The sequence below is a fragment of the Priceomyces carsonii genome (genome assembly GCF_900007245.1).
Source record: "Priceomyces carsonii strain CBS4050 genome assembly, scaffold: Debaryomyces_carsonii_scaffold_7, whole genome shotgun sequence".
NCBI classification, from domain to species: Eukaryota; Fungi; Ascomycota; class Pichiomycetes; order Serinales; family Debaryomycetaceae; genus Priceomyces; species Priceomyces carsonii.
The window spans coordinates 223,499-246,490 of NW_026946680.1; the positions used below are offsets into that span (position 1 = coordinate 223,499).

Here is a 22,992-nt window from a genome sequence, read left to right on the forward strand (position 1 = left end):
TTAAAAACGCCATTTCTGAAGTGAAGACCATATGACCATCCTTGACACACATACATAATTCCATTAAGACCCTCCTAATCACTCATGAAATTGTTATTTCAGTATTTTCTGGATATATTAAATGCACAGACCCAGCCACTAATCATGATCTTGTAGTTCGTTTAGAATGTTGTTTCTTGATATCGTGGGCAGGATAACAGAATCCTGCTCGTCATCCGAATAATTACCGCGTGAGCCTATCAACGAATTTGATTGATTGACCATAGGTAAGGAGAATGATTCATCGATGTCTCGTGCACTGGAAGGTGACAATCCTTTATCTTCCCTTTCTCTCGGTGACGACTTTTTAGGATCATCCACGGAAATATCACTGTTGTGATCGGCTACATTACCACTGTCATAATGAACATCACCTTTGTCTATGGAGTCAGCATCCGCACTCTTACTTCCTTGTGACATCTCTATACCATCATTAGTATTCTCATGCTCGTAAGTGAAACCAAATAAATCAGGGGAGATAGCTAAAAGATCATCCAATCCACCACCTGACCAACCTTTCTTCGCAATTCCTTCATATATCTCCAATTGAGCTCTTACCAAAGACCCCGTTTTGATTAAAAGGTGATGTTGATTAAACTCTTCAATCATAGAATTGACATCATGATAATATTCATATTTCATTCTATCGATCTCCTCCAATTGGCTTGTTAAGTTGAGAAGTTGTGATTTATAGGCGGTGAGATTGCGTACTTTTGATCTCGATAATTTCACGTTTTCTAATTCCTTTGCTCGTAACTTTTTAGATTTGTTCCTTATTTCTTGTTGATATGAGTTGTAGCTTATCTCATAATCCTTCGCTAGCTTCTCTAACTGTTCTTTTAAAGGGATCCGGAAATTTTGTTGGATTACTCTACTTAAAATCTGCTGATTACTTCCAATTACGTATTGTAAGCCTGCAGAGTTAATGAGACCATCCGAAACCACTTTTGGATTAGGGACTTTGGGACATTTGGTAATCGCATTCTCTAAGGCTTGGCCAAATTCACTAGCAGCATTGGATACACCCATTAACGAATCGCTAAGTACCTGTGCCTTGTCAATCAAAGTTTCATAAATGTGCATCGTATCATGGAAATCCTTTGAAGTCATTATGCTGGGTAAATCTAAAACAGAAGGCGAGAATGAAGTAAATGTGTTGATCGATGGTGGTCTTTGCTGTTTCTTGGATTTCAAATCCGCAATCAGAGAAAACCTTGTTTGATCGCTTCTTGTAGGTGAAATTGGTGCATTTGATTTACCATTCACGAATGAATAAAATTCTGATAGGTGCTCAGGAGGGTTTGACGTATCTTTGTCAATAATGCGCTGTATTCCGTTACCTCTTGAAGTCAGGGCTGAAGCTCTATTATCGGCCAAATCCCCATGCACGCTGGTAGCTTCTGGATGCTCTCCCTCATTGGTTTGAATACCATTCATATGTTATGAGAACGTATATCAGAGTACTGTTGAATATATCAAATTGGAAATTTACTAAAAAATGGTACAAATAAGGACCTTGATAAAAACTGTATTGTAGGAGGATTATTGTATTATCATTTTTGTCATAGTCGCGATATTATTTGATTTGGTCGCCATCATCACTTGAAACTCGCTCCAGCTACGCTCCGAAAAACAAATACACGGTTTATACTAAATGTCAGACGTCGAAATATACCAAGAATGTTGCGTTTAGATACTCTTATGTAGCATATCATCTTCATAATCTAAAATACACTTTAAAAAAGTAAAAAGTGGACGAGTCCGGAGTCGAACCGGAGACCTTTCGCATGCTAAGCGAACGCGCTACCAACTACGCCACACGCCCGAATTAAAGAAATGGTCCCTAGCAGGATCGAACTGCTGATCTTGGTGTTATTAGCACCACGCCTTAACCAACTAGGCCAAGGGACCCTATCTTTTTCAATTATTAGCTAGTGGATTTATATGGAATCGCAAAGTAAAATCTTAGCGTTTTTAATGAGCATGTTATACTTTAACTACTGAACCTTCTGGTTCTTCTACGTTCTTATGTAGCCATCTAACGTGGAATATCTTAATGCAACAGGCAACTGAATGTTGTTTCACATTAGTTTAATTTAACATGTATCAATAAATCACCTAATAGTGCAATGTTTTTACAAAGTTCTCTGATTTAGGTGCTGCTTCCGTCTCAACATGGTATCGTGTCGTCGCTTTACGTCATAGTCACAACAACCATCGCATTAACGTATTTGTTTTCTATAAAAAAAAAAGCCTCAAAAGCCTTTTGCAATCTTCCTCTAGTGGATTGTCATATGAGATTGGAATCGACTTTATGTTACATTCGCATAGATTTGAGCTTAAATCGTCACAAATTCATTAAAGGAAAGCTATATATTATTCACTTGGGAGCTAAACTTTTAAAATAATGTAGACCATCGTTATTGTTTAACAATGCCATTGCAGCTCGACTCAGTGACTTCTTTTTAGAGCTATCAGTTGCAGTGGCAGCAACTATACCACGTATTTTTAATTCAGTCTTCATCTTGTGATCTCCCACGTCAAAGGTGTTGTACTCTGGTGATTCACCTAAGTTTTTAAATATGATAGCATAAAGCTCATTTTTGGCCTCTATATTGATAGGGCTCAGGTCATCTGCTTCAAGGGGAAATATATCAGCTTCAGAGGGTCTGCTGAGCTTCCCAATCAGCTTATCCATACGCTGGTAAGGAAGAGGACTAGAGATTTTAGCTTTACTGCTGATTACTGATTCATTTCTGTCTAGCGTTTGTCTGAATTGACTGTATTTATCAACCAAAGGCTTATTTTTTAAAGCAGCCATGGCAGCCCTTAAACCAGCCTCCTTATGGCTAGGCGCCTCTCCCTCACCTAAAGTCTCTTCGCCCATCCTACACTCAATAACGAAGTTTTTTGATGCGCCATCTCCATGTTGAATGATTTCATAAGATGGATGAAACAATGCAGACCCGATATGAGAATAAAGGTCAGATTTTGCATCCTTATTAACTGGTTCTCTGTTCTCGAATTCTTTATCGAAAAGCTTTATTTTAGGTTCCATGAGCAACAGTAGCCATTGCTTTATCTCTGAGTAGTCACTCTCATGTTCCATGGCTAATGCCCCTATGTAGGCTTCAAAAATATCAGCATAAATTTTTTGTTTTCCCTGTCTTAATGCTGATTCATTGATATTACTCCTCAATTTTTTATCAAAACCATACTCTAACGAGAATTCTGTTAACACATGGTTATTCACGAGCAGCGATCGTATTTTAGAAAGCTCTCCTTCTGATGCATTCGGGAATCTCTTATAAATAATAAACGTGACCAAATTGTTCAAGATGGAATCACCTAAAAATTCCAATCTTTCATTGTGTTTATTTATTGATTCCGCTTGTTCAAGATATGACAAATTATTGACAATAGATTTGTGAAGAAACACTCTGTCGTATAAGGCTGGACTCTTAATACTAGGTAATGCAGGATATGATCCACTTGTTGAATCAATGTCTTTCTCATCTTCATTTGCATGGAGCATTTCACCATCTTTCTCAGATTGTGGATCTGTTAAAGCACTATCTATAATATCTTCGCTATTAACAGCAACATTGTTATTAACTATAGAATCGAAAATACTCAAGTCGCCAACTTTGTATTTCGTCTTTAATTTTGCTGCTAACTTCATCAAGTTGCTCAGGCGTATATCACGTCTAATCGAGCTATCACATAAGCTAGAATTCATCAAGTTATCGAGTTCTTTCAAGTCGGGAGAGTCTTTTATAATTAATTTAATACTCTTTTGCAAATTTCTTACTCCATACTCCAAGTTTTTTATGTCTACTAATCCCAAGTCAAAACCTAATTTACCCATATTAGCTCTTTTTATAGCTCTGTCATCGTCATCTTGTGTTGATTCTTTGTAACCAAGGTTTCGTTGTTCTTGATTGTAGTGGTAAGAAGCTCTCATATCACGCTCTCCTTTTGCGAAATTTTTCTGCTTTACGTTGTGTCAATTCTAATAAATTATATAATATTGCTGAATGCTTCTCTACTACCTGGGTGCCTTTATAGGTCCCTATAAGCAAGCGATAAATATGCTATCTTAATTGGAACTTTTAAGTGGAGTTAAAACCTGCTCCCAAAAAATATTTGATGCCATCGTACAGTCGTGTAACGTGCCGTTAGGATTATCGTCGACATACTGGGTACTCAGAAAAATTATATAAAATAGGTAATATTCCAAAACAGAACAGACTTAGATAAAACAAGATGAGGATCTCGACAGCTACTTTATGTGGACTAAACGGAGTCAAAAGGAGTTTTCTCAAACCATTCAAGCCAATATTTTTTTCAGGTTATCTGAATTACAGTACTTCGGCAGATGGCCCCAAGTCGTCGATATATTCAGTAGAAAACAGAAGCACAGGCAAACACATATTGTCAAGAAAAACTTTCTTAGTTGATTACTATAAATACTTGAATGATAGAAATGAGGTTTTACTCTATGTACATCATAACAATATAACTAAACCAGAAAACAAGAGGCTTCGTTCTGAAATAAAAAAAGCTGGCGGACAGTTGAATATTATTAGAAACAGCATCTACAACATTTACTTGAGGTCGGAAAATGATCTAGACCCTGCTGACGCTGCCACGTCGACGAAAAATAGGAATGTTACTCATCCTTTATCCCCATTGCTAAGTGGTCCTACGGGAGTCATCACCATACCTAAATGTGATCCTAGCGCTGTGGCTCAAATCTTAAAAGTGATAAAAGGAGCCCAGGAAAAACTTATATTAATAGGTGCAAAAGTTGAACTGAACGTGTATGATGTCAAGCAAGTTGACCAGTTCAAAGACCTTCCTAATAAAGAGCAATTACAGAGCCAGTTGGCCGGCTTGCTTACCGTCTTAGGAGGTGCTGGCTTAGTTAGAACTTTAGAGGCAGCCGGCAATACATTGTATTTGACTTTAGAAGAGCGTCGCAAAGATATGGAACCAAAAAAGTCAGAAACTAATAGTACTGAGAATAATGAAGACTAAAACCTCTTCGGAACGAGGTCATACTTCTCGTTTAAAAACATTTTATACACATCTGTAAATAGATAATATAGCATAATTCATATGTAGATATCCAATTTCAACATTTTGAATTGTTAATATCCTAAACTTTATTGGGAGAAGAGAGCCTTCTTTATCTGCTCATCAATTTTAAATAAATCTTTTTTTTTTTTTTTTCAGTTCTAGGACTTACTATTTTTTTTTTTGTATTTGGTTGCAGTTATAGCTCATGATATTTTCTGCTATTGGTGAATACTAGACAATGGTTGATCAGTCTGAAGCCGAAGACGCTACCACAAAGAGACTCTCGTATAGACATAAGAGAGCAACAGTTAGAAAACAAAACAAAAATGCCAGGTTCGATCAGAATTCTAAAAATGAAAGTAGCATAGATTTACCAAGAAAGAGGTTTTATAGGCAAAGAGCACATTCAAACCCGTTCTCTGATCATAGATTAGACTACCCAAGGAGTCCAGATGAAATGAAATGGAATCAGCTTTATCCCAAATACTACGATGAGGATAAAAATATTATGATGAGGAATGTTGAAATTGCAGACATTGGTTGTGGATATGGAGGACTTCTTATAAGCTTAGCACCAGAGTTCTCTAACACTTTGATACTTGGTATGGAAATCAGAGTCCAGGTCACTCAGTATGTTGAAGATAGAATAATTGCTTTGAGGAAGAAGTACTCTGGTAAAGAAATTGACTATCAAAATGTTGCAGTATTAAGAGGTAATGCCATGAAGTTTTTACCCAATTTTTTTAGAAAAGGTCAATTATCCAAAATGTTCTTTTGTTTTCCCGATCCGCATTTCAAACAAAGGAAACATAAGGCAAGAATCATTACTAATACTTTACTTTCTGAGTACGCCTTTGTTCTCAAAGAGGGAGGAATAATATACACCATAACCGACGTTGAGGATTTGCATGATTGGATGGTTACTCATTTGGAAGAGCATCCATTATTTGAAAGATTAGACAAAGAATGGGAACTTCAGGATAAATGTGTCAATATTATGACAAATGGTACTGAAGAGGGTCAAAAGGTAACCCGTAATAGAGGTCAAAAATGGATAGCTTGTTACAAAAGGCTTCCATACCCACAAGACAACGAGTAATTAATATACTTGTCGGCAAACTAACAATTTGAACATTATTGTGTATTGAATAGTTAGCTTTAGTACGTAAGTATATAAAAACTTGACTCCAATACTATTACTATCGAAACAATCGAAATAAGTAATAAATATATTAAAATAAAAACAATTGCAGAACATGTTCAGAAATTCTTATCATTACAAAAGACTTGAAAGAATAAGCAAAGGTTTCCATCAAATTTCAAGTGAAAATAAAAACAATAAGAAAAAATAAACTCCTTCAAATACGAAACTTAAAAGGAGCTTGGAATCTCACCCTTAGCGGCTTTAGACTTGGCAGATTCAACAATCTCGTCAAGGTCTGTGGTGGTGCTAGTTGATGATTCAGGAACATTAGGAAATTGGGAAGCCCCTGTAGTAGTTGCTGTTGAAGGTTGTGCATCATTTGCAAAAGAAGTCTCTTTTCCTGTGCCGACAGTGGAGCCAGCAGTTCTAGTTGGAATCTTTGAGGCAATGAAGGACCCGACTGGACCAGTCTTTTTGACAAGGTTGTCAATATGCGGAGCAGCTTTTTCTTGAGCTAACTTGGTGTATTCAGAAGTCTTATCCTTAGCAACCTTAGTATATTGAGCTACTGCTGCATCAATTTCCTTCTTGTTTCTAACATAAATTGCTGGAATAGTAAATAATATCACCACTCCAGCAGTGATTAATGTAAACAAAGAGAATAATGAAGTGATCTTGTACAAGATATAAGAAATACCAGCCCCTTTCAAGGTGGTCTCGATATCATGTGCATAAAGGATTTCTTGTATTTTGTCCTCCGCCTTTACATTGAGTTTAGCAACACAAGGTAAGAACTCCTCATTTAGGATTTTGGCGTAGGACTTATTTGTAGGTTTGTATTTAGTGATGAATCCCTGACCCGTAAGAAGTTTCCCAAGGTACTCAGCAGCTGCTGACACTATAAATTATTATTAGTATGATTGAATTAAATATTGCGCTATCTCAATTAACCGACAACACATATAAAGTGATGTTTTGAGTTATTCCCTCAATTGTCTCACTAGAGTTCTCAGTACTTACCTAATAAACCAATGTATGCCAAGTGAAAGAACACATTGAATAAGTTAACTTTCTTAAACACTAAAAGTGCTAAAACGATTGACCCGAAAACTTTACCCGTTTTCACCGGATCCTTCCAGGTAAATAAATCACTGTTTTTCAGGACGCTGGCTGTAACTGGAGTGAATTCTGTTTGTGCTGACATAACTGATCTTGCTAAATTATCCTGTTAAAATATCAATTGCAATTGCTTTTGATATATACGTGGCTAAAAAGGATGGCGATTAAGGGATCGAAAATTCGTCGATTATGTCTATAAATTTCACACGAAGTTAATTTTTCGTCACAAGATGCTAATCTAGGAACAGGAAATTTAAATATAAGTACACAATTATAATGAGTCTTGCTACGCGAAGAAGAAGGCATGATCTGGGTATGAATCACTAGCTTCCATGATAGCCAGCTTAGTCAAAAAGAGCGTGCGTTTATACGAGCTCACAATATCTTGGTGAGCAGATAATTGCTCCTCATCATTGCTTGCTCCCAAGAGACGATTATACTCATCAAATGAGCGCTGACCAATTAACACAAAATACCAATTGCAACAGAATTCATTCAAACTAGCAAGAATTGCTACAACAAATTCATCTTGGAAGTCAAGAAGGCGAGGCACCTTCTCTTTTATGCTGTTCTCTATCTTTATGCATGTTTGTGCCTTATGAAATTTTCTTTGACTGATAATTCCCTGCTTAGAATTTGCACCACAGTATCTAATGTATTCGATGTATGCACTTCTATACTTCCTGTGGGTTTTTACAAGAGCTCTAACGTCATCGCAGCATTCTAGTGCTTGCGCTAGTGGCTGGATAACTAATTTATCTATTTTATCAACGATGCTCAGTGTGAGCTCCATTTGGTGTTTGAGCTTCTCAGAGAAACTTGAGTATATGGAAGTAATGAATCGTTTATCTGTTTCTGGATTTTCTTCGTCGAGAAACAGCAGCCATAAATCAGAATATCTTAATTGAGACTTCATAAAATTCAATAAGGTAACTTTAAGACTAATGATTCCAGTCTCTAAATTTTTCAAGTTTTGGTATTTCTCCTTGAAAATGTGAATGAGCGTGGTGTAGTCACCTTTTTGACGTGTGATAATGTTTCCAGACTTAGTAATGTCCTCTACTTTACCGTAGGTAACCTTCTCACTATTTTTACCGGTAATGGTTAGTTTCATATCATCAGCCGTTGCCAAAGGTTCCTGATCAAAGTCATTTATGGCTAGACTTCTTGATGGGAAGAAAGAAGATTTTTCGGACTCAAACTGTTTCAATTCTTTCCATGTGGTCACTGAAGGCTGATTGTTACATTTCGCAATAAGTTGGTTAACTTTTATCAATGATAAATGAATGTCATGCTTCAATGAATCATTTCGCAAACCAAGCGAATTTATTAAGTCTTTAATAAGCAGTGGATATCTGATGAGCCTTTGAATAGGCATGTAAAGTAAATCATGCAATGAATTATCCATTGATTCAATTTTTGCTTCTTGGAGCCACTCGTTCATTAAATGACCACCACTTTTCAGTTTTTGAGCTAACAAATCGATTCTGAAATCATTTTTGGTGAAGTAGGATATGATAGTTGTCTTGAACTTTAGTGAATCGACCATGTTGTTGAGAATAGCACCAAAATTGGCTCGAGTAACATCACAGTTGTACACCAATCGAGAAATATTGTAGTCTAAATGCTCTTCTCGTTCATTCCGATAATTCAGCTTTAATTTTTGAAGACTCTCGAAATCTTTAAACCCATTGGAAAATTTCAAGCAATTCACTATAGCTTTGATAAAATTGGATGATAACTCTGATATTTGGTATATTTCATCAAATATAAGATTTTCCTCATCTTTGGAAAAAAGATGTAAATATTTTCCAACATTCTGTAACAAAGTCCGACTGACCTTAGTAGCTAGGCGAATTTGACTACAATAGGCAATCTCCCCTTCTATGAAATCAACCAAAGCTCTCTGATACCTCGTCATAGTGGCATCGACAAAAAAATGCTGCTTTACTGGCGAATCTACTTTCTTGGTATCTCTTATTACAGGTTTTCCCAACACGTCCACCTCCAAGTCTCTTTTGTGTCTTGGTTTCTCTAGCAATTGATCATTCAATGCTTTGCTATCAAAAGTCTCATTCTGTATTTTATGTCCTTTCAACCAACTGGGACAAAACTCATCGCTCTCGTCTGAGTCAACAACTACATCTTTAGGAGACACATTGATTTCTCGTGCAATATCGCTTCTAGGATAAAATTCATTTAAACAAGCCATTATTAGAAGATAGATACATTTTTAGAACCATTAAAGCTATAGATATCTATTTATTATTTATATGATCGAGGACGTTTCACTATTGTATCAAATTGAAATAATCTCGACCTTTTTATATTGCAACCTAGAAAAAGGTCGACTGCAAAATCTAGGCATCTAAAACGGTAACCGATTCATTTTCCATAACCCCCTTGCCCAAATAGTCGCAGATAAATTTGAATCGATCACTACTATCATTTAGAGAATCCTCGAAAGCTGCCACGTTATCTTTAGACTTAAATTGCTCCAATCTAACGGACCGAATTTCATCTAACTCGTTTATACAAATTGGGCACCTTTTCTCGCTATCTCCTACACTATTAGAAACCATGAGATTATTACTGAGACATTTTTGATGGAAACTGTGCTTACACATAAAATGCACCATAGGAAAATCAAGCTTTAGGTTACAGGAAAAGCATTTGTTATTTTGCATAATAAATGGTTTGTGAACAAGCTCCGCAAGTTTATGCGTGTTTTTGGTAGATTCATTTTCGTAATAGGTTGCTAACAGGACATTGTTTGATATTTCTGTCTTTTGTTCATCAATGAAGTCAATCAAATAGTCTTTTACAAGACCCAACGTTGTGAAGTCATTGCCACTAAGGATTTGAACTATTTCAAGTGGAGTCACTAGTTTCTTGATCTTTATTTGATTTAGAACAAAATCAAAATCCTTCTTGTTCAACCTGTCAAATATCTCCTTTTTTGAAACGGCATATTTTAGCATCATCTTATAGAGTTCAGGTTGAGACTCACCATACTTATATACAATATGAATGCATTCATCAACATCTCCTAGAGACTGCGAAACAGTGAACAAACTTTTCTCAAACCCCGATTCTTCCTTCGCAATAATTTCACCTTCTTTGAAGTTGTAGATGTGAGATATAATTAGGAGTGCAGATCTGTCCAACAAACTTACGTGGTGCTTCAATAATTCACTCGCTTTGTCAGTCCACTCCCTCTTAGCTGCTTCCTCACTTTGCTCGCTGGCCAATGATAAGTACATTTCATACAAGGTCATAAGCAAGTTGCGTTTATCGTTAAGGTTACCCTGATACTTATCAAGGGCTTCAATACAAGCCTCCAAAAAAATGACAAACTCATTCGGATTATTAACGAAGCTTGAATATATAATGCTTGGGCGTGGAGGTAAATAGGTCGGTCGATTCACCAAATGCAGTGTCTTCGTCAGCGAACCCTCCGATTCATCGTCTGAGCCTGAGGATCCTTTGATGTATGCTAAAAAAGACCTGTAACTATCCAAGGGAAACGAAGACTGATCCTCTTCATGCTTTTTCTCATTAATCTCTTCGCTTTTGTCTACCGCTGGCTCTTTGGCATTTTCTATGGGAACGTAGTTTCCAGTGAAAACATTGATTAGCAATTCTGTAGTTTCAATTGGAAGATAATCTAGAAAAGTTTTTGAATGCTCTACCAATATTAATAAGAGCTCGTCAATGGACAAACTCTTGATGAATGTCAAGCAATTTCGTGGCTGGTGTAAATCATTTAATTCAATATCAACAATCAAGCTCGGCTGGTTCAACTTATAAAGTAATTTGATAACTTGTTCAAAATAGCCACATTCCTTGAACAAATTGATTATTAGTTGAAAATTTAATTCATGAAGTTTAGAAGAATCAGTCAAGTCTAAATAGTTTATGAATCTATCAAGCTCTTCAACATTTTTCACTTTACAAAAGCAACATAATAAAAGTGTGATGTGATCATTATTTGCCAAATTCAATTGATATAATTTAAGTAAGAACTTGGTCAAATTAGGAATGTTAGAAACGTCCTTGAACTTGGTGATAATACTCAAGGTAAAGTCCTCTAGGTCTTCTTTTGAAGAACTTTTAGCATCGTAGAAAGACAATGCTTCAATATACATCTTGATAGACTCTTCATATTGTTGTTTCTCATATAAGTAATCACCATGAAGCCTTTGAATTCTCTGTAAGTTATACTTCGGTAAATTTGATTGGGTTGCTAAGTTATATGCGACAGGAAATAGTTCTCTTTGGAGGATGTACTCAATTTGTTGGTTAATTGACTTTTCATGGATTTTATGAAGAATACCATCTGTGCTCAATAGATAGAGATCGTCCCACATCTCAAACGTCAATTTTATGGAAACGTTAGGGATAGTCATGGTAAAGGATATATGCTTGTTGAACAAGTCTACTATTATAATCTTGGTTAACAATTTTTTAGACTTTGTGGTATCAATATACTCTTCTGTTGGAGATACAATCAAAAGGTAATTTTTCCCAAATCTATCTATCAGTTTTTTAGGAATTTCGAAATTGATGGTGTGGCTCTTGCTAATACTGTTGTAGTAGCGTATGGATGAAGGAATCCCAACAATTAGTTCTTGAGTTTTCGGATCTATATCAGAGCAATCCAAATCAACGCCAAGCTTATCAGAGAGTATTCTGGTGGGTCTTCCTTGGTTTCTTCCTGTTGCCAGTACAGTTAAAATGCTTGATGTGGTTGTTATATATAACAAGTCTTCTGGTACATTGAATTGAATACCAGTAATAGGATCATGAGACTCGTATATAATTCTTTGCTTAGATCCCCTATCCCTCAACAAGTCCCCTCTAATTAAAATAACTCTACCATTCGTATAACCTATTGCTATGCAAGTTAAATCATCATTCATTTGCATACAACTGATGGGAAAGGAATTATCCCCATTATGTACGAGAACTTGGGATTGAAACTTGTACTTGTAACAATCTTCATCATCTGTTTCTAAATGAACAATTTTTGTGAGATCCCATAATTTGAGTACTGATGGGTATCCCTGTCGTTCTGCCAAAGTAACCAAAAGGTTCGAATTAGGTACTGTTCCGACGAAATTTATCCGATAATCAAGCTCATAAGCACTGAAGGACTTGACCAATGTGAAACTTTTATTTATAATCTTCACGAAAGCATTATTCGTCGTTAATACCAAATATAACTTGGTTGAGGTCATGCAAGATAACATTCCGTCTGAGTATAGAGCCTCATCTGTACCAAAGTTCGGGTCTTTTATTGGCGTCACATCAAAGAGCTGAAACAGCCTCCAGCTAGCTGGCAAGGACATGGCGTCAAGATCGTTTTCTTAAAGTTAAAACTTTAATTGTATATTTTAAAAATCAACACTAACTTTAATCTGGAGCTTTTGACTAACTTTTTCGATTCCGAGTATTTTGATATTCTCTGCCGAAGAAAAAGTTACACGATAAATCAGCTTCTTCTTACCATACAATTAACAAGGGGTTAGATAATAGTAGATACTATCATGAGTTACGACCCAATCCATGATAACTTTACGGGCAATGTATCCAAAGAAGTATCTCAGAATTCTGAATCTTCCGAGCAGAACCAAACTGTGGGTACCAGTTCTACTGTTGAAATGAAAGAAGATGGTGATCAAACGCCACTATCGAATACTCTTTCAATTTCAAACTTAATAGGAGGACGAGGTGAGCAACATAATAGTGCAAATACCTCGTTAGACCTTGAAAATGACACAGATGGTGATGCTGAAAACGAAGAAGATGCAGATAGTAAGGGTACCAAGAAAAGGGGACTGGGTCGGCCAAAGAAAACTACAAATGTATCTATCCCTAAGGGTGTTAGACATCTAAAGAAGGCAGATGGAGAACCCTTCTGGAGAAAGGACATTCAATATGATTTCCTTAAAGAATTGTTCGATGATAAACATGCTGTGTTCACCAACTCGTTTCCTCACTGTGACGTGCCATCTGCTAATAACAGCGAGAAATTAACATTTCTGGATCTTTACGTCCGAACACTAGCAGAGTCATCAAAGTGTTCTAAAATCTTAAAAGAGAGACTATTAAAAGATAGTGAAATGGGTAAATCTGTGGGGAAGGTATGTCTATTGGTCAATGCTGGCCGCATGAACACTACAATTAACTTCGTGCCTGAAATGAGGTCATCTTTAAGAACCTATCATTCAATACCATCTTTGCAAGCTGATCCCGTCTTTGGAGGTTCAAAGCCTCTTCAGGATACTCCGAGGTTGAAGTCAATTTTGAAAGCGGTTTGTGATACTAAAGATCACTATAAATCGCTTGATGATATTCTAAAGCTGCCGTCTCCGCAAAAGCCTAATACAAATGTTATAGAGTTGATTTTTCTAATGAGTGGTAGTATTAAGGGAATTAAATACCACCTTGATCATTCGGTTACCTATAACAATAATAACAATAGCTTTATGGAGTTCTTCTTAAACTCACGTATTCAGCCACAGATTCGGGCCAAGAGATTTTTATGGTTGTTATATACGTATCTAGAAACCAGTTTTACTCCTGAAGAACTTGCAGAAAACCCATTCAATCCAAATGTTATCCCTCCGGTAGAATATATCCCCGATGAAAAAATTGATGAGTTTGATAAAGATACGGATTTTGAGATTGAATATTCTGAAAAAATGTATCAAACCAGACTAAGATATTTAGCTGATGAGGAACATAATAGCAATCCCAAGCGTGGTAATAAATCCAAAAAGGAACGGGATGTGGCTGACCCTGAGGGAACGTTTGATGAAAATGCTGACACTAGCATAGAACCTCAGTTACTTGACACTCCTTCTAAAGATGCTCACGATGGAAAAAAGAGGCCATTACCTTTAGATGACAACAAATCGAGGAAGCGGAGAGGAAAAAGAAATCCTGCTGTTCATAACACTATAGCATCTTCTCCCTTAACAAAAAGTGTCATTACATTTCCTATTGATCATTCAAATAAAAAACCTCAAGATCTTGCTGTTTCAACTGATTTGGACGCAACAGAATATACCGAAAATGGTGACATGAAGACTTCGGACTCAGTAGACGATTACTTGACAACAGACAATAGTTTGATTAGATTCCCAATTGAAGGACTAGAAAGAATAGCTGCGTCATATTTTGAGTCACATTCTAAGCTGCATATTCCAGATGATTCATTATCATTGATCAGTCGAACGAATATTATAAACAAATCCAAGCAAATTATAAGACAAGTAAGAAATTCTTCGAAGTCTAATGGTATTGAGTTTTTAAACAAAGTTGATCTTTTGAAAGACTGGCTCTTTAGATTTTTCCAATATAAAAAATCAACTGCCAACGGATTATTAGGAATGGAATGGGAAGATATTCGTTATGATTTCATAAATGGCGTTGAAAGTTATACCTATCAACAACTAGGAAAATCTATAGGTAATGGCCCAATTTTAACTGGTACCAAAAAAAGTGATCTAAGCAACGATATAAGTGGTCAAATGGACCTTGCGAACGTTGAGGAAATTGGCCATGGCTACATCCCAATTCATACCTTCAACAGAGGTAACGAGAAGACTAATTACATGCTTGATTTAATATCTTTCTGCAACGGTTGGCTATTGAAAAATGCCAAATCAGAATATCATGACATGAAGTTTGATCTTGAAAATGATATCGTACATTTTTCATGAAATAAGCTACGATGTGATATTGTACTATAATCCTACTTAATGTTCCTTTTGGAATATGTTTCCTAAAACCATGCATAACGAATCCATGACACTGTGTTGTTCAAGTAAATTTGAAAATAGAGAGCCAGCCTCCGGTAAAAACTTGGTGCCATCTGTTATTGTAAGTGTAATTTTCGATCCACACTCCGCTATTTTGACTTCGGTAAGTACTATATCCCAAAAGAGAGTAATCCGATAAGTCTTCAAAGATTTCGAAAATGTAAATACGATCTGATCTAGACTCTTCAATCGAGCCATAACTTTTAGTTTGTTATTCATATTTTCAAACAGAATTATCTCAGAGAATCTCTCTCCTTCAATAAGATGTGAAAACGTTTTAATTATAGTAAGCATGCAATTCGCTCTTACGTGGAGCAACTGAGATAATGAGTTAAGTCCGAACATTATCAAATTTAATTTTAGTTTAGGAACATAATCCTTGTATAACACAGTAGCGAAAGAAGACGAAAGAATTCCAATACTATTAAACATCCTCTGGTTGATAATTATCTCAGTCAAAGATTCGTCCTTGGTGTCCACTGCTACCTTGATTGAAAGCTTGAATAGTAGAGGAGAAATAACCAAGAACTCAATTGCACGACGAAGTTTAGAATTTGAATCATAGTAATTAGTAGTCTTGATTTTGTCTATCTCAATATGTTTTTGAAATAGCTTTACCATTCTAATTCTTTCAAGCCAATTATTTGATGGTAACACATGCAAGTTCTCTATTATGACATCTTGTTCATCGCTAGGACCCCTCAAATCTTCGTTTGTTGCACTTTTAAGATCGCTCTCTTCTAGCAAATCTTTTAATTTACTTTTCTCGAATTCCTTGGACCTCATATCCTTCATGTATTGCACTTTCACAACGAGCTCATCAATCTTTGTTTTGAGGTGCGTTCTCTCTCTCAACAAGGAATCTCTCTCGTTAACTAGACTTAGTTTCATATTCTGTCTGCTTAGTAGCTCTTCAAAATTCTCTATACGGTTATGATCTGAATAATCTGACTCATCATTTGGCTCTTGTTCTTGTTCTTCCTCCTGCTCTTGTTCTTGGTCCTGATGGTATGGTACTATTTCAGCAACATCAAGTTGCAAAGAATTCTGTATATCCCTCGATGGCTCTCGAGGTGACGTTCCTAATAAGTCAGATAAGGACGTTATATCCGGAATATTACTCATCTAGCCAACCGTCTAATTTTAATAATTGTCCTTATTCTCAGATACAGATACACTATTCGTAAACATCATCGCGATTAAAATTCAAGGTAAAGAAATTCAAATTCCTTGTGAACTAATACTTTTTGGAAAATCAATATAATCAAAGTAGAACAACAAATGTCTTCTGTACCAGAGTTGAAAGGTGTAAGTTTGTATGGTATAGTCTTGCATTTAAGAAACATAAATACTAACGATGCTTCTAGTACATGGGCAAGAAAGTGTCTATACAGTTAAATGGAGCCAGGAAAGTTATTGGAGTCTTGAAAGGATATGATGTACGTAATTTGGCTTAAAAATGAACGAGTCACGAGAAGATATATACTAACATTGCTCTAGATATTTTTAAATGTTACTTTAGTGGACTCCTTAGAAGAACAGAAGGATGGTGAACATATAAATATAGGATCGGTGGTACGTTGGGTGTTTATGTTTAGCAGCCTTGTAAACAAAGATTACTAACTCCATATAGGTCGTGAGAGGAAACTCAATAGTATCATTAGAGGTACGTTAATTTAAAGATACCTTAATCATCAGCCATTACTAACCCATTTAGGCGCTTGAAAAAATATGATAGAACCCTTTAAATTTCCATCATGAATCAACAAATAGCTCATAAATGTTGATAAATGTTGTAATGATGATAAATTCTGATAAATACCTAATAAATACATACATACATGCACAATGGGTCTATTTTTTACGTAGCAATCACAGTTGATGATTAGAACCTCTTTTCCATCTCAGTGCCTTTATTCTGATAGCCACATTTCTCGTAAAATGGTTCATTATGAGGTGAACAATCTAAAATTACTTTATAACATCCCTTCTCCTTGGCAATTTCTGTAAGGCCCGAAATCAACGCGTGCCCAAGTTTCTTCCCTTGCTCTGACTCAGCTACTGCGATATCTTCAACGTGTCCGACTAGACCACATTCATGAATTAGTTTTCTTTCAACCAATAACATACCAGTAGCAACCACTGTGTCACTACCATCAGTTATGACATGAGGATAATAAATTTCTGAATATTCCTGCCAATGTTTGTATAATTTATCAAACGCATTTGGTGTTATATCACCTACAGTTGTCAATATTTTTAGTGTTTCAATGTAATTTTTTGAGTAATCAGAAAGCTGTAATTTTCTAAATGAATATCCTTCTGGTAATTGCATCTTCTATGACGACTAGTTGACTATGCTGGAAATTTATGATTATGCTATTAAATTATTTACCGAGAAATCATGTTATGATTTGGTGCGTCAAAGTTATACCAAATATAACTATTGAAAAAAAAAAAAATAAATCCACTAATTAAGATAAGAGTATTTTTTTGGCATGATTTACAATAGAATGTACTCATACATGATAATTAATGATACTTTTGTAGTGATATAACATGATAAATGCCTCATAGATTTTTTTCTTTTTAACTTTTTCTTTTCTTTTTCTTTTCACTTTTCATTAGTTGGTGCTATATATTCCTACCAACAGTTTTGATATCAAACAGTTTACATATTTGCCGTTTTTTTTTTTTCACACATCGCGTCGTTAAATGTCCTTAAGGGAAAATGTATTATTTATGGATTCAATATCCAACCTTTTCGTGATGTCAGTCTCTAAGCAACCCACAATTACATCATAAACCCATTTATATTCATTTGAATTACACGAAAGCCATTCATTTTTCAACTTGGTGATGTTTTCGCTCAGCGAAAACGAATCCGCAAGTTGTGTCAGTTCTTTATTCACATCACCATACACACATTGTATAAGTGTTGCCTTTTTCAAATCTTCTTTATCATATCTGCCGGCCGAAATCATTGCTCTCAAACGCGGCTCATATTGGTGTTGGAACGGCAACTTTCCAACGATCATCGTGTACATGAGTATTCCAAGCGCCCATATATCAGCAGAAGGGCCCAAAGGGGGTGGAGATGGAAGTAGCAATTCGGGAGAGGCATAGGGAAGCGAACCTATATGAGAATGAGGTAATTCTGAATCGATTCCGAGATATGAGGTATCAATCAGGGTATCGTTGAAACGATGCAATGATATGTTGGACTGAGATGGCGTCAAATCTACTGATTGTAATGAAGGGCCATGAGGCTTCAAATAATTTGAAATGCCAATCTTCGAATCGTCAGAAAAGAGATGTCTAGTGGATGCGGTATTGCCATAATACGGTTTTCTCATATCAGCAGCTGATGACCTGCTCCTTATGTTATCAATTTCTTCCCCTAACCTAGATGATTTTCTACTTAATCTTGAAGTGTAAATTCTCGACATTCCGAAATCACATAATACCATTTTATAGTGTTCCTTATTGCTATCATCAACCAACACATTCTCCAACTTTAAATCTCCGTGCACGATACCCTTCTCTTGATGCAAATACAACAAAGCGGATATTATTTGCTTCAAATAAGAGACCGACTGCATTAATCGAGATCTCTGAATTCCAATCTGGAATTGAAAACTTGATTCATCTCCAAGAGTACTACCAATATAGTACCCCCATTGAGATACTATTTCAAACAAAGTGCCTCCATGAATTTTATTTGTAATACAGAAGATGGCTCTCTCAGTTTCCAAGTATTGAATCAATGGCAAAATATTAGAATGGTGAAGCAGCTTCCAAATACTTATTTCTTGTTTGAAAACTTCCAAAACCTTCGGGTTTCTGCTCACCGCTTGAGAATCTTTCGAAGTGTATGAGTCATTCTCTTTGTATGATTTTACTATTTTAATAGCTCTTATACTGCCATCGGAGGACGTGCATTCTCTTATAGTGCCCCAAGCACCAAACCCAATTACTTTGCCAAGCTCATGATCCATAACATAAGCACCCTTCTCGTCAACATTGATCTTTGGAGTCTCACTTCCAGATTTATGTAAATCAGTAGATGATGAAATTGCGAGTAGACGCCCAGCGACTGTATTACTACTGTCCCTTCTTGGACGTCTAAAACTACCATTCCCACTTTTCGGCGTCTTACTGGAGCTAGAGCTAGCTTTGTCACTGAAATACTGCTTTGCGAAAAGGGAAAATTCTGAATAGTCTGCAGAGTCAGCAAAAGAGGTAACAAGTTTCTTTCGCTGCGAGTATGGTAGATCATTAAAGTTTGATGGCAAACTGTCTAGAATGGCTTCATAATCAACGGTCCCTGTTTCAGGATTTACAGCCGATTTAATTTTTTTATTTTTCTTCTCATAGTCAGTACTCAATTGCCTGCTTAAGCTTTCTCCCCCATAACGGCTCCTCATTTTCATCACATCGTTGAGCTTCGAATACGTATACTTAGGAGGAGAGTAGCCTTTAGGATTGATAGGCTGTGGTGCCACTTTAGAGTGCAAAGTATTCAAATCTAGATATGATGAATTCATCACAGGTGTGTTCGTTCCACTAGTGGATGTACTTGGAATATGGTCATTTCGATCATAATATTTCAGTAAATTTTGATCCGAAGGTTTGTTCCATTTATATATCAAATGCTTGAAATTCAAGTCAGGAATGTATTCGTCTTCTAAACCAATAGCATTGAAATTGGGTAATTCTTTATGAGACTGCGAGCGTATGTCATACATCGCACTAGAATCGTCCCCATCAAGATGCGAATTACTCCTTGATAATTGGGGTCTTATTTTACCGTCATCGTATAATCGGTGCCCAGTCTCTGCGTCGAAATTGCTTTTCTCAGATTCAGAATAAACCCTAGTCAACTTGCAGGGATTAGAATGGCTTTCGTAGTTGCCCAAATCAATGGTGCTAGACACTCTTGGCACATTGTGCCGTTCCATACTATTAGAAAAGGATTCTGCTGTTTTACCAGCCAGACCCGTCAGAGAAATCTCTCTCTGTGACTTCAAAGGTATATCCATGTCGCTTTTTAGGTTTCATAAATCAATTTGTATGCTAATTAATATTTCATTAAAATGTAAAAATAGTATATTGAGAAATCCACGAGAGAAGAATTCAGTAATACGAAGTTGGTTTTCTTTGCGAATATTAAGGCTACTAATTTTCAAACTATAACCTAAAATAAGAATGCAATACGGCTCCCATATTTTTGTAGTTCATCATACCCTACCTAAAAAAAATAGGTCAGTCCTTCGTGGGAAACATCACGCTAATGTCGCGTAGACATTGAGAACGACATTTTATCCTTCTATACAGTTTTTGACATTATTAAGGTATTCAAAAATGAATCTGCCAACAAGTCAACAGCATGAGGTCGCAAATTATAATCAATTTCAAATGTTTTCAATAAGAAATCTTTAGCCTCTAGAGTACACCATTCGGGTATTTGTGGTATAATATGGGTACCTATTTTAAAAATGGCTTGCATTTGACTAAAATCCGGAAATGGATGCTTTCCTGTGAACATTTCAACTACGAGACACCCAACTGACCATATGTCAGCTTTCTTTGTATATGCTGTTTGCTTGACGACTTCCGGGGCCATCCAATAAACTGAACCCTGTAAGGATGCTCTTCTGCCTCTTGTCTCATTATCAGCGTCATTGTTTAATTTCTTTGATATGCCAAAATCACTAATCTTTACCGTCCCTTTGATGTCAATCAATATATTTGCCCCTTTTATATCTCTATGTATAATATCCTCTCCATGTAAATAGCTCAAACCAATCAACACTTGTCTGATAAAATTCCTTATTAATGGTTCTTCAAAAGGTCCATATGACGATAGCATCGACAGGACAGAGCCTCCAGGAACATATTCAATAAATATATTAAATATTTGATTATCACAGTCAGATGAAGAACCCAAATAGCGAACAATGTTTTCGTGATTCAATTCCTTTAATATGAACATCTCTCTTCTTAATGCCTCGAAAACAGCTACTTTTGAATGTTCACTCTTACTTACATCTGGAAATCTAACTTGCTTCACCGCCATAAGTTCTCCTGTCATAGGATTCATTCCCAAGTAGACTGTACCAAAGCTCCCAGACCCAATGCGTGCACCTTGTAACCAGTATTTTGGTCCGTCTTCAGACGCAATATCGAAGGTTCCGCCAGAATTGGAGCCTAATTCACCTCCCGTAAATGTTCCATATTCAGAGATGAAATCATCAGCATCATCAGAATCAGAGTCGACACTTATTAACTCAATGCGAGAATGCCTTTTAATTCCATTTTCTGTTGCTATAGAAACTTTCAGATGAACACCACTCTGCCGGGATTGACCAGACAACACAGACCTAACGTCTCCCGCTTGGCCGCCAGTTCCAGAATAAATCGATGGAGATTTGTACAATAATGACTGCGAATCACTCAAGCTAACTGCTTCATCTAAAGCGTTCACATTGTTGACCATCACTTCACCAATTGTTCTGGCAGCTTGCATTTTCTTTCCGGTAGACGTACCAGATGTGATCGATGAAGCCCTGTTAGGGGAAGAGGAACGATATATTGGCTTTGGCGCTGATTTTTGATTGACAGCCAAACTACTTGAGCTGGTTAAAGATGTATTTGAATTGGGGAGGTACAGTTGACGAGATAGCCTAACACTGTATCTCACCGAATTTCTAATTGTAGCCTCCAACTCCTTCTGATGAGTGTCTGGAAAGTACTCCGCCAAATTTGATGAAATCAACTCACTTGGGGGCCTTTGACCAAAGAAATTTCGCATATTGGAATCATGCCTATCTGGTATATGATATTGACTCAAATTACTCGGCGGAGATCTCTGACTACCGGACAGAAACTTACCAAATTTGTTGATAATCTTCTTGGAAGTCTCAATTGCAGCATCTGATGGTTTCTCATCTTTGGGACACAACATGATTCTATGTTTCTCTAATCTGTCTGGAGAATAGCATATTGTGACTAATTCAACATCGAATAGGAGATTGATGCCACCTGGTTCCGAATTCTGTATTGAATGAATATAAGTATCATAAGTAGCCTCTTGTTGTTTTATTCCCAATCTTTTTAACACTTTTCTCTTGATTGACTGAGCATTAAAACAACCAGTCACATTTACTTTTTTTATTGATCCATCTTGCAAAATAAAAGTAATGTTTTTGTCAGAATCTTTGCTTGATGAACCTCTTGTATTACCATTTAATGCTATCAATGTGCTCGAGTCATTTGCTGTATATAAATCCTTGAAGTTATCATTCCTATTTGAATTCGATAATTGTAAGTTCAACAACGTATATAGACTTTCAACAGTGATTTTATTAGATAAACGCTCAGCTTTCAAATCTGATATAGCCAATTCAAGTCTTATTCTATCCCCTACTTTATTTATTCCAATTTCCTTTAATGAATTTGTATCAAGCTCCGGAATCAAGTCCATCGTGATACCATTCTCAGAAAATTTCGAGTAGTTGTGCAAAGAATTGGACTTCAGGAGCCATTGTTTCAACTCCTTTACGTCATTACCATCTCCTCTCACTTCTGTGCCTTTCAGTCCTGAGCGTATCATCAGACTATAGAACCCCTTTGAGGAATCAGAGTTAAGTGATCCTTAGTATATCGAAAATAGAACAGTTGTCTTGTTACGGGCACTGATAGTGATCGCGAATCTCGATTATCTACAGGTGTGTACTGCTAATATAAGCTTACATGCCTACATTTCATATTACAGAA

General features: G+C 36.3%; 13 protein-coding genes across 13 annotated transcripts; 4 read left to right on the forward strand and 9 right to left on the reverse strand.

Moving 5' to 3' along the window:
• Positions 1-138: 138 nt before the first annotated feature.
• On the reverse strand, positions 139-1,476 carry PRCAT00005918001 (uncharacterized protein; the record flags this gene model as incomplete). The annotated part of the gene is made up of 1 exon (XM_062956026.1): positions 139-1,476. The coding sequence occupies one exon, from the start codon at positions 1,474-1,476 to the stop codon at positions 139-141; it is 1,338 nt and encodes a 445-aa protein (XP_062812570.1).
• Positions 1,477-1,875: 399 nt separating this feature from the next.
• Positions 1,876-1,974, forward strand: PRCAT00005919001 (uncharacterized protein; the record flags this gene model as incomplete). The annotated part of the gene is made up of 1 exon (XM_062956027.1): positions 1,876-1,974. One exon carries the CDS (start codon positions 1,876-1,878, stop codon positions 1,972-1,974), a length of 99 nt encoding a protein of 32 aa, XP_062812571.1.
• Positions 1,975-2,419: 445 nt separating this feature from the next.
• On the reverse strand, positions 2,420-4,003 carry DCR1 (ribonuclease III; the record flags this gene model as incomplete). The annotated part of the gene is made up of 1 exon (XM_062956028.1): positions 2,420-4,003. The coding sequence occupies one exon, from the start codon at positions 4,001-4,003 to the stop codon at positions 2,420-2,422; it is 1,584 nt and encodes a 527-aa protein (XP_062812572.1).
• Positions 4,004-4,305: 302 nt separating this feature from the next.
• Positions 4,306-5,079, forward strand: PRCAT00005921001 (mitochondrial 54S ribosomal protein uL10m; the record flags this gene model as incomplete). The annotated part of the gene is made up of 1 exon (XM_062956029.1): positions 4,306-5,079. The coding sequence occupies one exon, from the start codon at positions 4,306-4,308 to the stop codon at positions 5,077-5,079; it is 774 nt and encodes a 257-aa protein (XP_062812573.1).
• Positions 5,080-5,359: 280 nt separating this feature from the next.
• On the forward strand, positions 5,360-6,220 carry PRCAT00005922001 (tRNA (guanine46-N7)-methyltransferase; the record flags this gene model as incomplete). Its single annotated transcript, XM_062956030.1, has 1 exon — positions 5,360-6,220. One exon carries the CDS (start codon positions 5,360-5,362, stop codon positions 6,218-6,220), a length of 861 nt encoding a protein of 286 aa, XP_062812574.1.
• A 272-nt stretch (positions 6,221-6,492) lies between these two features.
• Positions 6,493-7,469, reverse strand: PRCAT00005923001 (uncharacterized protein; the record flags this gene model as incomplete). The annotated part of the gene is made up of 2 exons (XM_062956031.1): positions 6,493-7,163; positions 7,286-7,469. 2 exons carry the CDS (start codon positions 7,467-7,469, stop codon positions 6,493-6,495), a joined length of 855 nt encoding a protein of 284 aa, XP_062812575.1.
• A 201-nt stretch (positions 7,470-7,670) lies between these two features.
• FAV1 (Fav1p) lies at positions 7,671-8,933 on the reverse strand (the record flags this gene model as incomplete). Its single annotated transcript, XM_062956033.1, has 1 exon — positions 7,671-8,933. One exon carries the CDS (start codon positions 8,931-8,933, stop codon positions 7,671-7,673), a length of 1,263 nt encoding a protein of 420 aa, XP_062812576.1.
• Positions 8,934-9,744: 811 nt separating this feature from the next.
• On the reverse strand, positions 9,745-12,735 carry VPS11 (tethering complex subunit; the record flags this gene model as incomplete). Its single annotated transcript, XM_062956034.1, has 1 exon — positions 9,745-12,735. The coding sequence occupies one exon, from the start codon at positions 12,733-12,735 to the stop codon at positions 9,745-9,747; it is 2,991 nt and encodes a 996-aa protein (XP_062812577.1).
• A 198-nt stretch (positions 12,736-12,933) lies between these two features.
• PRCAT00005926001 (uncharacterized protein) lies at positions 12,934-15,114 on the forward strand (the record flags this gene model as incomplete). Its single annotated transcript, XM_062956035.1, has 1 exon — positions 12,934-15,114. One exon carries the CDS (start codon positions 12,934-12,936, stop codon positions 15,112-15,114), a length of 2,181 nt encoding a protein of 726 aa, XP_062812578.1.
• Positions 15,115-15,150: 36 nt separating this feature from the next.
• On the reverse strand, positions 15,151-16,338 carry PRCAT00005927001 (uncharacterized protein; the record flags this gene model as incomplete). Its single annotated transcript, XM_062956036.1, has 1 exon — positions 15,151-16,338. One exon carries the CDS (start codon positions 16,336-16,338, stop codon positions 15,151-15,153), a length of 1,188 nt encoding a protein of 395 aa, XP_062812579.1.
• A 760-nt stretch (positions 16,339-17,098) lies between these two features.
• GNA1 (glucosamine 6-phosphate N-acetyltransferase) lies at positions 17,099-17,548 on the reverse strand (the record flags this gene model as incomplete). The annotated part of the gene is made up of 1 exon (XM_062956037.1): positions 17,099-17,548. One exon carries the CDS (start codon positions 17,546-17,548, stop codon positions 17,099-17,101), a length of 450 nt encoding a protein of 149 aa, XP_062812580.1.
• Positions 17,549-17,924: 376 nt separating this feature from the next.
• On the reverse strand, positions 17,925-20,255 carry PRCAT00005930001 (protein kinase; the record flags this gene model as incomplete). Its single annotated transcript, XM_062956038.1, has 1 exon — positions 17,925-20,255. One exon carries the CDS (start codon positions 20,253-20,255, stop codon positions 17,925-17,927), a length of 2,331 nt encoding a protein of 776 aa, XP_062812581.1.
• Positions 20,256-20,542: 287 nt separating this feature from the next.
• Positions 20,543-22,828, reverse strand: STE11 (mitogen-activated protein kinase kinase kinase; the record flags this gene model as incomplete). The annotated part of the gene is made up of 1 exon (XM_062956039.1): positions 20,543-22,828. The coding sequence occupies one exon, from the start codon at positions 22,826-22,828 to the stop codon at positions 20,543-20,545; it is 2,286 nt and encodes a 761-aa protein (XP_062812582.1).
• Between the last annotated feature and the right edge of the window lie 164 nt (positions 22,829-22,992).